The sequence below is a fragment of the Zophobas morio genome, unplaced genomic scaffold (genome assembly GCF_036711695.1).
Source record: "Zophobas morio isolate AGI-343-1 ecotype UQ-CSIRO unplaced genomic scaffold, CSIRO_AGI_Zmor_V1 ptg000024l, whole genome shotgun sequence".
Taxonomy (NCBI): Eukaryota; Metazoa; Arthropoda; class Insecta; order Coleoptera; family Tenebrionidae; genus Zophobas; species Zophobas morio.
This window is the reverse complement of record NW_026972129.1, coordinates 2,127,510-2,144,533: the sequence shown is the minus strand read 5'-3', so window position 1 is coordinate 2,144,533 and position 17,024 is coordinate 2,127,510. Positions and strand designations below refer to the sequence as shown.

The following is a 17,024-nucleotide window of genomic DNA, read 5'->3' as shown; positions in this document are numbered from 1 at the left end:
TGATGTCGCCTAACGTCACAAATGGATGCGCAGACCATTTTTAAATTGGTACATCGGATGCCTATACCATGTCTCCTTCTACCATGGTCTGAACTAACTTCGTACGAAAGATGTTGACAGCTTGACTTTATAAATAATTCACAGTAGATAACGAAAGGAATGGTATATTATTGGGTACCGATTGTAAACCGGTATGATTATATCATTTAAAATATGACTTTTGGTCTAAATTCTAAAATTGTTTTTCGTAACAAGAAATTGAAAGAGAGGTTAGAACAAACATCTGTCAAAAGCGATGTGCTGCGCTGGTGCGGTACAAGGATGGAAGTGAAATAAACATATACCGATGAAATGCATATAACAAAGATGACGATGTGGTGATTACACAAGGATAGCGTTATACTACTCCCCGTGATGTAGAAAACGACAACAGATAGCTTCATGTCTAGTCACAGCTTTCAGTCTCAGTACTGGTATCTATTGATTATATTATGATCTAAGGTTTTAACACGATAACAAAAGTGGTTACAGGTTCCTGTAACTCCCGAAGTAAGTGCCATCTTTTGATATTTTCCCTTTTGACAAGTCGGACGAGTGTAACAGGTCCGTGAGTGTAACCAATTGGAGAGACTTTAATAGCGAATCAACAAAGACGACCGCTATACACTTCCCAAGGGTAGCAAGCGTTATCTGTGTTTCTTACTAATTTGACATCGGTGTCAGTCGTATCCACACAATTTACTATATTAGGTGTTTTTTTGTAATTTTTTTTTTGTAATTTTTGTCTCAGTAGAAATAAACATATTGAGTGGTATTCATAAAAATAAGGATGTCCTTATAAGCAAATGCTTATTTCTATATTCATAATGAAATACTTAGGCCATAAGGATTTGCTACCTGTTGAGTGAACTGCATCATGGTCGTTTCCAAGAAATAACAAAAAAACTTTACCACCATCGTAGCCAAGTACAAATATCAACGATTTTTTTTTGTTTGACATCGCAAGTTCGCAAGTACGGTTAGGAAATAGCATTTCATTTCCAATTTTGTTGTTGTATAGTGCAGACGCAGAATATTTCAAAATGTTTTGCTCAAGTGCTCAAGTAACACCTCCGACAAAGAAATAAATAATAGCGAGGAGAAAAAAAATCTGTGAAAAGCAATGTAGTCATTTTGAGTAAAAGTCAAGTCCCATCAACAAAGACAAAAAAAGACTTAGCTTCTGAAAAACTAAAGAAAGAACTTAGGAATAACTTGAGTAAAAAATACCGAAATAAAATCGATTTTGAAAAAAAACTTGAAGGCGTCTATAAAGAAGAAAACTGATAAACACAGAACTGAAATCCTGGAAATTAATCTTCTAAAACTTTTCACGATAAAATACTTCTTAAATAATTATATACCTGGGTCTGAAACGTATCGCAGAAAAATTTTCATTTTTGTTGTATTATCAATTGTTTCTCCTCGTGTTTCGGCAATTTCTGGGACAAAATGCTCAGAAAGCCATTGTACGCTTTCAGATCAGAAGCGAAATAATTTTACAAAATCTTCCTCCTCAGGGTCAGCGCGCATTTCTTAAAAAAAATTGTTTTCGTGCTAGTTTATTAAACATTTTAATTCCTAGGCTTGTAATAAGCAACTGAAGAACCAGACTGACGTTTTTTTAAGGATATGTTAATTTGTCAAGGAAAAGGTGATGATTTTGAATACCGATGGAAGGAAAAGCTTATACTTGTTACCTAAGATCAAGTTTTTACTTATAAGCATTTACTGAAAATTTTATGAATCTAAACTGAAGGATTTCCTTAAAAACTTACTACAATAAGCAAATGCTTATTACTATGAATACCACTCATTAGTAATTATTGAAAGTAATTTTTTATTCTGCTTCAGAAAATCTAGGTGTTCCATTAAAAAAAAAGTAGTCTCTCAAACCGAGAGCTATACAAAAAGGACAAATGTTGTAATCCAGTCGCCATGTTTAAGTATATATCCAAAGCAAATTTGAGGAAAAAAACTTTGCAAATAACAAAATTATTCGACCGTTCCGGGACTTTGAAAAAAAATCGTTGTTGCCCATTATTAGCTTTTGGCAGAGGTCATTTAGTGGTAAATTATGATTTACCACTAAATGAAGGCTGTGAGCCGCAGAAGGAATTTACAAAGCATGAAATTCGTATCTAAAATTTTTTTTTAATATTTTGTCCTCCCATGTTTGCGCCAATATCGTACCCTTGGCCTCACAAATCATACAGTTCAATATGTATTGATTTTAGAAAATCTAAAAAATAAGTTGCTATCTTTGTCCAGTCGTATCAGACCCGACATTTTTTTGGAAATAATTTACATCTACGGACTGTTTTACCCCGAGGCTGCAAGGGATGCAAGGCGCCCGGGCGCAGGACCCTATGAGCGAAGCCGAACGTTTAAAAATTTGTATAGGATTAATACACCTTGACGTGAACGTCGGAGCGTGGTAATATTAGTTCGTGTATTTATTTTGCAAAGACAAAGAGGGCACAGTCCGCACGTTATAAATCTTAAGAAAACTTACTTTTGATGTGCAAGCTCAAATAGCGCTTAAACCTTAAGAATTTGGGAGGTATATGTAAATATTACTTAATTTTTTTTTCAATGTTCGGATATTCCGACCCTATCGACAAACACGTACGGCGAAATTGCCCATCCAAAGAGATATATGTCAAAGAGCGCCGCACTTGTAGGCCGTAAATATTGTAGTGTAATTGTAAGAAATGGCGAAATGACAAATACTTACTGTTTATAGTTCATCGCAATTCTAAAGAACTGTTCCCTTCGTTTTCTATACACAGGATCCTTAAATCCTGGATGATCTGCATCGAGTTCTGCTCCATACATTAGCACGTTTTGAGCTTGATCCAGTTCTGATATTTTTTTTGGAAACCAAGGCATTTCGTCGAAATCTAGAATAAGATACACTTTTAATCGATCGGCAATATAAAGGTTTCATTAGTACATATAGCTATTCGGTTCTAGCAATTCCGTTTTTATGTCAAAATAATTACCTACTGAGCAATAAATATAAATCTATTATTATCAACATACGAAGTAGCGAAACCATTACGGAGAAATTTTATTATTAGGTTTCCGGTTTTGTATCTACTGCATTAAACCATATACAATTCAGAAGTATATTAGCAAATTGTTGTAATAAGGCTTAACGTTTGTCCCAGAAAATTTTACCCTTGTTTTAATTTTAAATAAAATACAAATTTGGAAACTGTAGAAAATATGCCTTGATGTAACATTGTAGACTTTTTCTTACGAATATACCTACCCACATGTATTTATAATTAACATTGTTTTTGTTAGACTAATTCAGTTTTGCTACTAGAGCGTTTTAAGAACAGAATTTGCAACAAGATTTGAGTAGTATTGTGTTTTTGTTTCTGATTTATGTTTTTTCTAACATTTTTTCAAATGTTAGACACAGAAAAATTATAAAATATAAGCTAAAGGGGGGTGTTTTTTAAATAAAACCTTCAGTTCCATTTTTTTAATGCTGAAAAAGTGAGAAATTCAGAATTAACTAAATACAGAATGTTTAAAAAAATGCGCACCAACTCAATGACACGTTGTTCAGGACCGTTTATGGAGCACAAAAAATAAAAATAAAAAATTCTTTTGTCCAAATGTACAAGATGCAGTCTTTCAAAATTTTATTTTTCTATTCGAAATTGTCGTCATAATTTAATCCACATTTTGTGATGGGTATCTGAAATCGATCTGACTTTCATTATTCAAAATAATTTTGGAGGTATCGTGTCTTAAACTTAAAAATTGGTTAGTACGACTGGCTAATTTTTTAATCTATCTATATTTAAATCGATACCTTGTTTTTGTAAGTGAAAGTCAAAAAATTCCTTACGTCAAGATTTTTTTTATTTTTCTCGAACTTAGTGTTGTAAATTTAATAATTCTCCATTGAGTTGGTGTTACATTTTTTGAATAGCCTGTATATATGTACATATATTTAATAATGAATTATTTGTGTAACTCAATTTCAACGAACCTAATTTTATTCACGAGAGAAATATTTTTTGCTTTTATCCAGTACCCAACTCAATAAAGAGAATGCACAGATTGGCTACAAGAGCGCTTGAAAATCCGAATAATGAATACCAACAACTTCTCTTATCTACTTACCGAAGCTCATAGTTGCCGATAATGGAGTAGGTGGAGGAAATTCGCTCTCGTCGGTATTGCCGTAAGCACCGATGACCATAGTTTGCACTTCCCTTTTAAGAAGACGTCCTAACTGATCTAATTTTCGCTGATCTGTATCTATGTCTACTAAGAAATCGACCTGATTATCGCCAAGTTGCGAGGGACGTGACTCAATATGATTTACGTTAATTCCTAAATCTTGAAATGCTTGAAGGGCCCGAACTAATCCACCAACTTGATTTTTTAGGGTAAAGATTATGGATATTTTTTCTGCTACAGGCTTAGGTTCCTCCTTTGTTGGCTGTGAAAATATGTTAAATATTTACCAATTTTGCTAACATTAAAAAAATAAATAAATCAGAATTTCGAGGTCAACCGTTCAGCGTTTACATATCTGTGCTCAGTTTTGACTCAATTTTTCTGTCAACATAAGGAATTAATTTGTGCAATTAAGTTCACGTACTCGCGTAACACTTGTGGATATTTTTACTTTAGTGCAGTGGTGTACCAACATTCTGTGCGAGGGTGTTTGCTGAACACTTTTGTATTCCCAAATCGCCGTACTAATGTAAGTACTATCGCTTGTTGTTTTTGGCGTCTATCAACGTGTTTCTTCACGGAGGCGAGTGATCGTGGTTTTTAATTTTCTCGCCGTAAGCTAGCTAAGCGTATCATATTTTCTAACGTTTGTCCTTCCATTCCTCACATTGTTATTGAGAACCTTGTTAAGCAAGCAGGTTTTTTCTCTGTTTCCCAAATGTCGTTTCTTCGAGTAGGGATAAAGTCAGATGAATACAAATATGTTTTTAGTTTTCGGAGACAAATCTATGTACAACCTGATGACACACGAGACTTACCTTCATCCCTAGTTGTAGAGTATGAGGAAACGAACTATTGCATCTTCTTGAGTTATGATAACACTTGTTCTAAATGTAGACTCGCAGGCCATTTAGCAAATGATTGTCCGAATATTACTACAGGATCCGGTGTTGAAAACGATCAGAATGTTAATACCCAGTACATGGTATCCTGATACTATTCCCCATGCCCCAGTATCTTTCAGAAGTCGGAAGCAAAAGACCCAGCACGGATGATAGTTTAATTGGCCACGATCCTTTAGATCTATCACTGTGTTTACCCTTTGACGATAGTGATCCGCAACGATCGCAACAAGCAAAAAAATAATTAAACCCTTAGACTATATCGAAAGTTTGACACCAATAACTGATCTGTTATACCCTGCCAAAGAATTGCTAGATAATGCTCAGTACCCACTTAGTTTCGTGCAGATGGTATAACTGAATAAAAGTGAATTTTATCCAACGAAAAAACAGTTTAGCACACGAGGCGAAGCTGAGTGTGATAATGTTTTTGAGTGGATAAAATTCGTTTATTCACGTGTATTATACAAGATTTTTTCCAATTTCGCAAAACTTTTCAAAAAATTTATTGTTTAGGTAATTCATATACATACATATTAATTGGTACTGTTACTAATATGATGAACATTTGAAGAAGGTAAATTGCCTAAGCTGCCTGTACTTTCCGTCACGGTCAAATTCAAACGATGCTCCTGGACTTCATGACGATTGTTTTACAGGAAGTGGACTATCAAGCGTTGCAAATTTTAGTTGAATATCCACACATCCATAGCAACGAAAATTTCAGTGGTAGTGCGAATTTTTAGTTTTTTTTACTTTATTCGTGTTGTCAATGACAGTGTGAATAAAGTGTTGCTATAAACATTTTATGCATCCTTTCGATTAAACTATTGTTTTAATAGCGAGATTTAACATACGAAATGAGCATTTTATTAGTAGAAATTGGAAAAAACAACTTTCGAAATCCTAGAATTACAAATTCGTCTCCTATTATTCTCTAATTTTACCCCATCCCCAAAACCTGGCATAATTAGAATTACCGATCATTTATCCGCACATCACTTGAAAAATAACCTACACTACTCTGACCTACCTGCCAATCTACTTTGACAGATATGATCAAACTGCTCAAGACACATACCAACTTACAAATTCATTCACAATATTACACATATTTACGACCTTTTTAGACCTTAATAGGCCATGTTTTTTTTCCATGTAACATCTGTAATATGTTGTTTCATGCATGCTAGTGTGCCATTTTTTAGGTATCAGAAAAATCGTGTTTTTGCTTTTTTTAAATAAACAAGTAAAATTTTAAAGCCACTAATGCCAAACAGTTACGTTTAATAAAACCTGCGATCAAAAATACCATTTGCAGATCTGCAAAGATAGCGTGTAAGATTGAAACAAGTAAGTTTAGGGATTACTAGTAGGTATATTTTCTGTAACTTACAAAGACCTCGTAAATGTCTGTTTTCAAAATATCTTTAGATATAGGTGAGCGTGCAACTGTCTCAAAAATTCATGTGACCAAAGACGAAAACTTATAAAGTTCATTCTCTGACAAAAGGAAATCAACCGAAATTTTTGATGATTTTGCATTCAGAAAAGACCTGCAACGACTCATTTGGCAATAGAATGAAATTATTGGTCTAAAGGTATTTAGAGAGAACCTCTCTCCTCCCTTAGGTATACGCGGACAAATACAGATTCATCAAAAAATTGCAATTTTTATTATTTTTTTTTTATATACTATAACACCTATAAGTTAAAATAAAGATATGTGTGAGCTGCTGAATTACAGACAAAGAAACGTCCTATTAAGTTTCAAGTAAATTTTTCCATACAAAATTTTAGCAGGGAAACGTATATGCAGTGCAGTGTAATATACTCTTGCAAATTTTGAAACGATTTTTTGATCTGTTAAAGTGATTCTGGAGTGTTAAATTCGGCACCCCTTTAGAGCTGTATTCCGTTATCAAGTCGATTCAACAAATAGTTTTTCTTACGGGCAAAGTTGAAAAAATAACTACAACTGAACAACTGGCGTTGAATACCATTTTATAGGAAATTCAATATTTCAGTGTAGTCGATGCTTTATTGCCATGATGAATTATTATGATGACTGATGTAAGTACTGTCAAATTTAATTTAACCCCGAACATGCCATCGACTGCTTATTTTAATAATGATAAATATCCCTTTTTCAAGAGGAGATGATGCGGACTAGTGTTAGTTATACAGGGTGACGCATCCAAGTTTGGACATAATATTGAGTGATGCATTTATGGAGGTAAAGAAGGCAATCGGCCAGTATTTTTTTTACATCGTTGCATCGCGGCCGTTCACTGTAAAAAGGCTTTAAAAATCCGTCTCAGTCCGACGATCGAATCTTTAGATTAACCATGAAAAATCGAAATGTCAAAGTACAATTAGAAATTATTTCTCGATTTTCAATAAAAAATCACTCAACAACTCAAATTGAATTATTTTATCCAGTCTGATGGTTATTGTAGAACAAATTGAACGAGATAAATGCAGAAATTAATCCATTTATTGGTGTCACTGTCAACTATGTCTATTTTGACAATAAGAAGTAAAGTGGGGTGACAGTTGTACGAATTGCAAGCAAAATTTGTTGAAATCAATTAAAACAGTAATTATTGTTGATAGTGTTGTACAAAGTATTAAATAAAGTAGTTGTTAATTGGATAGTTATAAAAGCTAAAATTGAATTTAGTTGATACGAGAAAAATTTCAGAAACTAAATACCGAGTGACTGTGATTTTTTTTGTCAGATTGGCAACAACTTTATGATGGCGTACCTGATCTTAAATTCAAATTTTGTGCACCAATTTAGTCACTGCCGTCTTCTCATTGGTTTTCAGACGCGCTCATGAACCGACCTTCTAACATTGCTGGCAATAATTCAAAATTACCAACCCAGAAATTCGCTTCAATTGTTAACAATGACAAGGTAGTTAGACTAAAAGTGAAGAGACAAATGACCATATTGAAGCTGCTCTATTTTATATTAATTTAAACGTAAACTAAATAAAATTAAATTAGAAAAGGTTTTACAGAGTTCATTTTAGATCTACGCAATACACTTTTATCAATTACAAAATATCACTTTAACTGTCAACGACTGACTGGAAAAAGTTGATTGATTCGATAGACAGTGCAGAACTTTATAATTCCTTAAAGAGAAATGTTATATCAAATCCACATTCCGTCTGTCACTTGTATCATTCTGTTTTTAACTGCACGCAAAATTTTGGTCAAATCAATTGTTGCGAATGCAGTTTGACGCTGATTTTACAGAGCGTTCAGAGTTTAGAACCCATATTTGTCTGTTTTAAAATATCTTTAAACTTTAAATCGTTATTCTAACTTTATAAAAAGACATGATCTTGGCATACTGCAGTGAGAATTGGAAATATTATTTCACAACTGCTACACAGGAAGGGGTCAATGAAAGACATAATGACTGTGGCAGTTAAACTTCAAGATCTTTTAAAAAATACATGTTTCTGCTGTCACTTTGTAGCAATTGCAGATGTTTCGTTTGTCATGAATGAGAACTAAAGTTTATAAAGAATTAAATTCGTACTACAATGGACGTTGATCGTTAAAAATGTCTAATGCTGTTGTCCGTCAAAAAAATTTGCCAGATTTTCATTAATTCTTGGACTATTCTAAAACAATGCGTCAATATCTTAAAACAAAATATTTGTGACAGAGTTGATTAAGTAATAATTGGAAATATCTTTATCAAATATTTGTATATCATATTAATTGCCATTTTTTGTGCAAATTTGGAAAAATGTTTGCTACGCCTCTGTATAGGTTTATGTGGAAAACAGGATAAACATCAACCTCCAAAAATGCAATATAAATTTAAGAAAACGCCGTTGTATTTTTTCTATATTGTTGTATGGACATAATAAATAGGGTTCAAAACTACAGACGGACATTCAAGCCTAGACCGAACAAAACTAATGTATATTTAATACTTGGAACAAATCTATCATCTATCTTTGTAGTAACGAAACGGAAAGCTGATAAAACTCTATACTGTAAGAAATTTAACTTTCCTGAATCAGCAATCAGTAACGAAGTAATCAAAATCGATACTATTTTTCTCTCTTGTATAAGTCATAATAATATAACACGTAACTTAGCGGCAATCACTTAGTTTCTAATTTGCAGGAAGATTTTTAGATAGTTGGCATACAATAGGTATTTCGCTGTTAAATGCAGAGTTATGTCTTTAATAAGTGTGTACCTGAAAGTTGTTCATACGACTGAGAACGATTATTTCCAATGAACCATTTTTATTTTAATTGTTTTAAAGACAAACGTCGTAAAAACTTGCAATTCAAAAAATTATTTTTGTAAGTCGCTTTTTGAATAATTGAAATTATAATTTGTTAAACATGTATATGTTCAATAATTTTTAACGTATTTAAGAAATTTGGCTACTAACAACGTTGCTATTGAGCACCTGCAATTTGGAGTATATTTTAAAATACTGAAATACTTATTTATTGTTGTTATATTTTCAAAAATACGGTCACTGTTTAAATAAAAACTGTTAACAACGGGTTATATATTGCAAGAATTTTTACTTAGCTTCTTGCACAAAAATAGAATAATCAGTATGATGTAAATAATCAATCAGTTATTATAAAATAAATAATTACTATTAGAGGATGCAAGAACTTACTGGATCAGTTGCCGTAGTTTGTATAGGACAATCTTCCTTATAATTCCAATCTTCACCGCTTCGGTAAAGCCAAAGACCCAACAAAGGCTTTCCTGAGCCACTCATTTCTTGTTACTTTGGTAAAGAGCCACAGGTTTGTAACGATTTAAGTCTTCGTATCTGCTTTTATAAACTCAACTTCCTATCGGAAAGACTGGCGCAGAACTTCTGGCTTTGATTGGCAGAATTACATTTAATGGCGACCTCGTAGTACAATTTTAGACATTTTCGTGCATATATATGATTTTTCTAAACACTGCCATTAAAAACATTTAAAAGACGGTCACCAGGTATTTAGGCCGTTTTGCTGCGTATTTGAGATGCTACGATATTCGATTCGATTATACATATACGCACATATTTATGGTTGATGGGGATTCGTCATCATGTGGTTAATTAAGTTTTTATAAAGTACTTGGTGCTTAAGATTTTGTAAAGTATGCGATTGGCTGTTAATTTCTTTGTTTTTTTTAAAGATTATTTCATTTAAGTTTTTTGTGAAAATATCTACGATCCTTTTAGTCACGATTTTAATGTTACTCACAGCCAGTGTTGAGACTAATATTTTTATGATATTGTGGTGGTGGAGGTATAATAAATGTCTAATACACACGTCGATATTTCAGACCACAAGAGAAGCCATTCTGGTCAATCGTTGCAATATTGTGATGATATAAACATACATTTGAGTTGTTAGTGCAAAAAAGTCATGCAATGCCAGAACTGCTTTTAAAAAATTAATCAGTAAATTTACCAGATAAATTTATTTTTTCCGTGCTGTTAATTCATGTGTTGTGATGTTATTAGAATTTACCTGAGATGTAATAACCGTATAGTCCTGGAAAACTATTTGACACTAAACAATATGGGATCAACAAAAATTGGCTAGACGATCTTGTCTTTCTCACTGCCTGTTTGCATAGCAACTAAAATCGGTGGCTTGTTCGTCCAGTGCTGATTAGAGACATTTTTTTGGTAGATCTACTTTCGATTCTTTGAAATACGTGATAAGATTAATATGGTGCAATATTCTCTGAAAAGTTTTTTATTTGTATCAAGGCGTAACAATTATGTACCCATAGTTTTAAATGAAATTATAAAGCATACATATATGTATTATTAACTAGCATTCCCATACAAAATTTTTAGAATTTTTGGATTTTTTAGCTGTTCTTTTAAGTTTTCCCTATTTTTTTTATTTAAAACCATCCCCGTAATATAAAAAATTCTTCAAATCGGTCAAGCCGTTTCTGAGTTTTAGCGAGATTAACAGGAATAGCAATTGATTTTTGTTATATAGAAGATTAAAAAATGGGGGTTGGTGGTAGAAAGGTGAAAATTTACGGTTATATGTATTTTTGATGCCAAATCTTAAAAAAATAAAAATAAAAAATTTTGTCCAAAAAATAGACAAACATTTTTTAGGGTGGGCCACCCTTATCACTTAGGGGTATAGAAAATAGTTTACAACCTATTCACAGACCTACCGAATATACATAAAAAATTTTATACAAATCGGTCAACCCATTTCGGAGGAGTTCGGTTACAAACACTGTGACGCGAGAATTTTATACATAAGTATAGATTATTACCTTCTTTCATTGTACAGCGTGATTACTGATCATAATAAATAAATTCTGGAATATTTCTGTTTCGAAAATATATAAACATGCTACTAAACTAAACAGTTGAAACCCAAATGCAACCATAAGTAGGTAGTGTATAAAGGATAGTATTTATACCTATGTATTTCAGCTAAAATTCGATGGCTAATCAATAGTGTAATTTTTCAAAAGGGCTGAATATGTTTTATGTTCTTCAGGGGCGAGGGAAGTTCTGTGGAAATATCCTTCAACCAATTTTTCATACTCTTGTGGTCATGATCATAAAACTTATTGGGTTGTGTATTATAGTAATCGCACTTTAACGGTCCACCAGAATCGATTAAAAATATATATGTACAGTGAATGGTCGAAAGTTGTTTCAATAGAACTTCCCTCCCGGCTGAAGTATAAGAAAATAGATCCAGAATTTCAGAAAAACTATAAAATTTAAATAAATTGACTCATTCATTTTTTTGAGCAACCTGTTAAGCAAATCTAAAAAATATGAATGGAATGATAAATTGCAAGTACAGACTAATCACATTTGTACATTTTAGATAGGACATATTCAGCAAAATTTTGGGGTGACGTCATCAATTTTTTAGGAGGATGAGCAAATACATTTTGATTAAAAATTGATCATGCTTATCATAACTGTAAATCATCTGCAAGATTTCAAAGCATTCGGTTTTCCAGATTCCAAATTAAATTGCAAAATGTTGTTTCATAGTTTTGATTTTTTTTCAAAAAATCTGGACGTTTCGGGTAAAAACTCAAATCCGTAGTCATAAACTACATTTATAGGGCTATGTTATTTTATACAATTTAAAACCCATTTACTATGTACAATTTTGAAGTGACGTCATCACATTATTGGTGGGGATGATTAGGCAAATGTTGGTTGGCGTTTTACCATCTATATGATATTCCTAATATAAATACAAAATTTCACAACAATCGGTCCAGTACTTTCGGAGATTATCTGTCTAGTAAAAATCCGGAACGGCAGACAGACGGACAAACGGACAGACAGACGGAAACGGGAGACCTATTTCTTCGTCTTCTAGGGGTCATGAAAGGGAAGTAAAAAGCGTGCTACGTGTATGTTTCAGTTGAGTTTTTACTCTACCAGATTTTGCGATAACGTCAGCAATTTTTTGGGGGAACAAACCGATATATTTTAATTAACAATTTACTATGCTTACAATAACTTTAAACCATCTGCATGATTTCAAAGCATTCGGTTTTGCAGTTCCTGATTTATTTAAGAAACTAAATTAATTGATTCATGATTTTATTTGAGCTACCCTATATAAGGAAATCTAAAAAATATGAAGAGTGATAAATCACAAGTATGGACCTATTACATTTTGCACATTATAGATAGGATTTATTCGGTAAAATTTTGAGGTGACGTCACCAGTTATTGGGGGAGATGAGCAAATATATTTCAATTAAAAATTTACCATGCTTATGTTAACTTTAAAACATCTGGAGCATTTCAAAGCATTCAGTTTTGCAGATTCAAAATTATTTGGTACTCTAGGGATCATGACCCATCGAGAAAGTATGAAAGCAACCAGTCGCCAGATAGAGTCGTTTACAATACTTCCTTAGCTTACGTTCGAGAAATAAAAATATGAATGTACATATGAACAGACAGCGGATGACCGTCGGGGCAGCGAAGGTCAAATTCGGTACGGGTCGTACGCACTCTGCTGTAAATTCCCGTTCTCATTTTCTTAGCCGTTTTACTAATTAAGTTTTCGTTAACTGTATTAATGGAATAAGTGACGGTTAAATTCAGTGATTATCACCCGCTACGGAGTCCCGGCGATCCAGCGCGTCCCCACCTATAATCGTGACGTAACCCGACAGAAATCCGCTTTCTAGTAATGAATGTTAAATCGGAAGTAGAAACTCATCATATTTTGCATATTTTTGATAGGATTTATTCGGTAATGTCATCATCAGTTTTTCTGGGGGTCGTAAACGGATAAATTTTGATCAACGATTTACCATATCTCAAAGATCAATTTTAGGATCTGTGTTATTTCTTCTATATGTTAATGATTTCTCTGAATTTTTACCTACCTGCAGATTTCTTAGTACAATTTGTGGATGATACCTCGTGTATCGCAGTTGTGAAATCCACTCCAGCGCTGTCGAGACAATCAACCTTTTGGTACATGAAATGATGGAAAGATCAGAAAATAACTGCATTAATTTTTGTTTTAACTTTGTGTTTTTCTTTTTGTGTAGTAAATTTTATACGCTTGTGAATTAGACTTTCATGTTGGCTTGTTACTTCCTGAGCGTAAGCATAGGAAGTATTGTAATCGAGTCCGTCGACCGACTCTCTACTTTTACGTTTTCTCGACTTTTCGTGACTCCTACAGTACGAATGAATAGGTCTCCCGTTTTCGTCTGACTGTTTGTCCGTCTGTCCATCCGTCTGTCTGTCTATCTGTCTGTCCGTCTCGGATTTTTATTAGACAGATAATCTCCGAAAGTACTGGTCCGATTGTTGTCAAACTTTGTATTTATATTACGAATATCATGTAGATGGCAAACCGCTAACCAAAATTTGTCTAATCATGCCCACCAATAATGTGATGACGTCACTTCAAAATTATACATAGTAAACGGGTTTTAAACTGTATAAAATACCATAGTCCTAAACATGTAGTTTATGAGTCCGTGTTGAGCTTTTACCCGAAACGTCCAGATTTTTGGAAAAAAACTCAAAATAAAAAACAACATTTTGCAATTTAATTTTGAATCTGCTAAACCGAATGCTTTGAAAACTTGCAGATGTTTTAAAGTTATGATAAGCCTGATGAATTTTTAATCAAAATATATTTACTTATCCCCTCCAAAAAATTGATGAACTCAGCCCAAAATTTTGCCGAATAAATTCTACCCAAAATGTGCAAAATACGATGAGTTTTTACTTGTGATTTATCATTGCATTCATATTTTTAGATTTGCTTAAACAGGTGGCTCAAAAAATAATAATGAATGAGTCAGTTTATTTTATTGATTAAATCAGGAACGGCTCACTCCATTTTTCTACAAAATTTTGGCAATACAATAAACTGTTATTTAAGTACTACACTGCACCAGTCCAAGTTGATATACGTGTTCTTGCAAAAATGTTGATGAGGTTATCACAAAATTATGTAAAGGAAAAACTCAACTCGAAAAGAGAAGAAAATAACGAGGGAAGGTCTGTCGAAACAACTTTCGACCAAATTTTTCTTCATGTTGAATTAGCTAATATCTTGTAATAAGTACTTTTAGTTTAATAAAGATATTATTATTATTAATAATATTGTTATTTTGCTTCATTAATTTCGTATGTGATGCGTAGTGTTGTACGAGTAATAAAAATGTCAACAGGTCTGGTAACGAAACCCTCGCTAGCGTTTGTAGACTTATATTGTGTATGTACTTTGTTGCGTTGGGGATCCCCTGAGGAAGCGATGAGTGTGAGGATATAATAATAATAATAATATTAATGTCTTTTTTGCAACAGGAATAATTTGTTTAAGAAAGTTGCAAACAAGTGAGCATAATATGCTTCGCATTAAGATATACTTATTTATTTTAATTTCATATATTAACATTTTCTTCTGAAATAAATTGACTCAAAAATTGTCTAAAGAATATACTTTTAAGTTACCTTAATGAATATGAGTTCACTAAAAATTATATACTTATTTCTTATTTTCAGTTCAAAACTTCTCACGCTTTTCTCCAATTCAGGACTCCTTTCTTGATTTAGATGCAAATTATAAGCGCAATAGTTTTTACGACCGAACTATGCGTTTTTCTATTAATTGAAAAATGTTGATATGCTATCAAGTAAAATAGAAAATGTACCTAGGAGTTTTCAAAAATGTTTGTACTTTAGAAAGACACTTAATTTAACCTTAACTTAATTTAATATTTGTTGAAAATCGCGTCAAAATTTTTATAATTTGTCTTACAGGTTTATTTAAGAATATATTTATTTATAACTTCACCTTCAACATCTACCTGCTCTGACGTACCAAAATTTCAAAATTCGAACATTTTGCTTCGCGCCGGAATGAAAATGAAATTTTTTTAAGAAAATCTGTTCAGAATAAAAAATATGTCCAAATTTTAAACTGCGAATATGATCGAATGTCGAAGAGTGTTAAAAATGATTGATGTTTTACATTTTTACGATTTTGCTGTTTATACTTGTACGTTTATTTTTTGAACTCAAAATTTTTGTTTCAGTAGACTGACAATTTCTTCATATTTCCAATGCACAGAAAATATTCAAATTTTGAATATTTGCTGCCTCTTACTAACCGGCCCTTGAGTGCAAAATTATGTTGAAATATTTTCAAAAGTGTTCAATATTAAACTCTACATGTTATAAAAATTTCAAAGGGGCTTATCATCAAATAACGGAATTAATGAACGCCGACATTGCATACTAAGTAAATGTAGTTTTTTATTATAATATTGATAAATTTCTGATATAATTAAATTTATAAAAACCAATTTCCTTCAGATAGAATGTATACAGTTTTAGTGATATATTTTCATTTAACCTGTGTACACACTTATTACGTGTTTGGTATTTCATTAATGACTTTAACACATAGTTTATTTCTTACCCTTATTAGTGTTCGCAGTTTTGGCGTTTTGGAAAGTATGATTTACTTTCAACAGAACACAGTTCAGAACAAATTCGAATAACGTCTTTTACAATCAAATAAATTTCGGATAAGCAAGCTCTTACTTACTAACGTGTTTTACCATTTAAAAAACATAAATAAACCAAACATTAAAACATCTAATAAATGATCTTGTTCAACTGAAAATTGTTTTTTATACTTTTCAGTATCTACTGACGCATTATATTGACATGAGTAACTTGTAAATTATCTTAAAATATCACTGTTCTTAAATTATTTTTAAATAATTTAACGTATTTTACCAGTTAAAAGGGCTGTGGTTGCTCCCAATTTACAGCTTATAAAAAAACATTAGGTAATGAACTTCGAAGAGCTCCTGTGTAAAAAACGTGCTGTTCTCGAGAGACCGAGGATAGAAGGGTGGGTTTATGGTTTATTCAGTGGAGAAGTATAGAATCGTTTCAATTACTCTACTTCAGTTTCAGTTCAGAAAACCTCCCACACCATTTTTATCACTCCTTTTTATACAGGGTAAGTCCCAGAAATTATGTTACTTTGTTTTTCTTTTGAAAGTTCTGAACATAGGGGACTGTATGCATTTAAGGAGTTTATGACTGTACAAGTCCCCAACAATGTATGGTAAACAATTAAAAAAAGTAACTCACAGCTGATTTTAATTATTATGTTTTAATAACATGTACAAGTTTTTGTACTTTTAAGTAATGACAAATAAGGACTATATCGTAATACAACTAAGTATAGGAGCTGTATAATGTAAGAACTTCATCAGTTTCATACAAAAACATTTATATGTCGTTCACGATTGCTTTAAATATACAGTAGGCCAAGATATTTCTTGATAGGTTGGTGTCAGGTCTCGTCATAT

At 32.4% G+C, this 17,024-nt stretch overlaps 1 protein-coding gene across 1 annotated transcript in view; it reads right to left on the bottom strand.

Annotated features, from left to right (window-relative positions):
* The window catches only part of LOC135135493 (tryptophan 5-hydroxylase 1), a 77,330-nt gene extending 67,348 nt beyond the window's left edge, over window positions 1-9,982 (bottom strand). Inside the window, exons 1-3 of the mRNA XM_064064559.1 lie at window positions 9,820-9,982; window positions 4,186-4,507; window positions 2,777-2,942 (exon numbers count right to left, since the gene is read on the bottom strand). Of these exons, the coding sequence (XP_063920629.1) occupies window positions 2,777-2,942; window positions 4,186-4,507; window positions 9,820-9,924 (593 nt within the window). The 5' untranslated portion in view covers window positions 9,925-9,982. The remainder of the gene's footprint in view (window positions 1-2,776; window positions 2,943-4,185; window positions 4,508-9,819) is intronic.
* Between the last annotated feature and the right edge of the window lie 7,042 nt (window positions 9,983-17,024).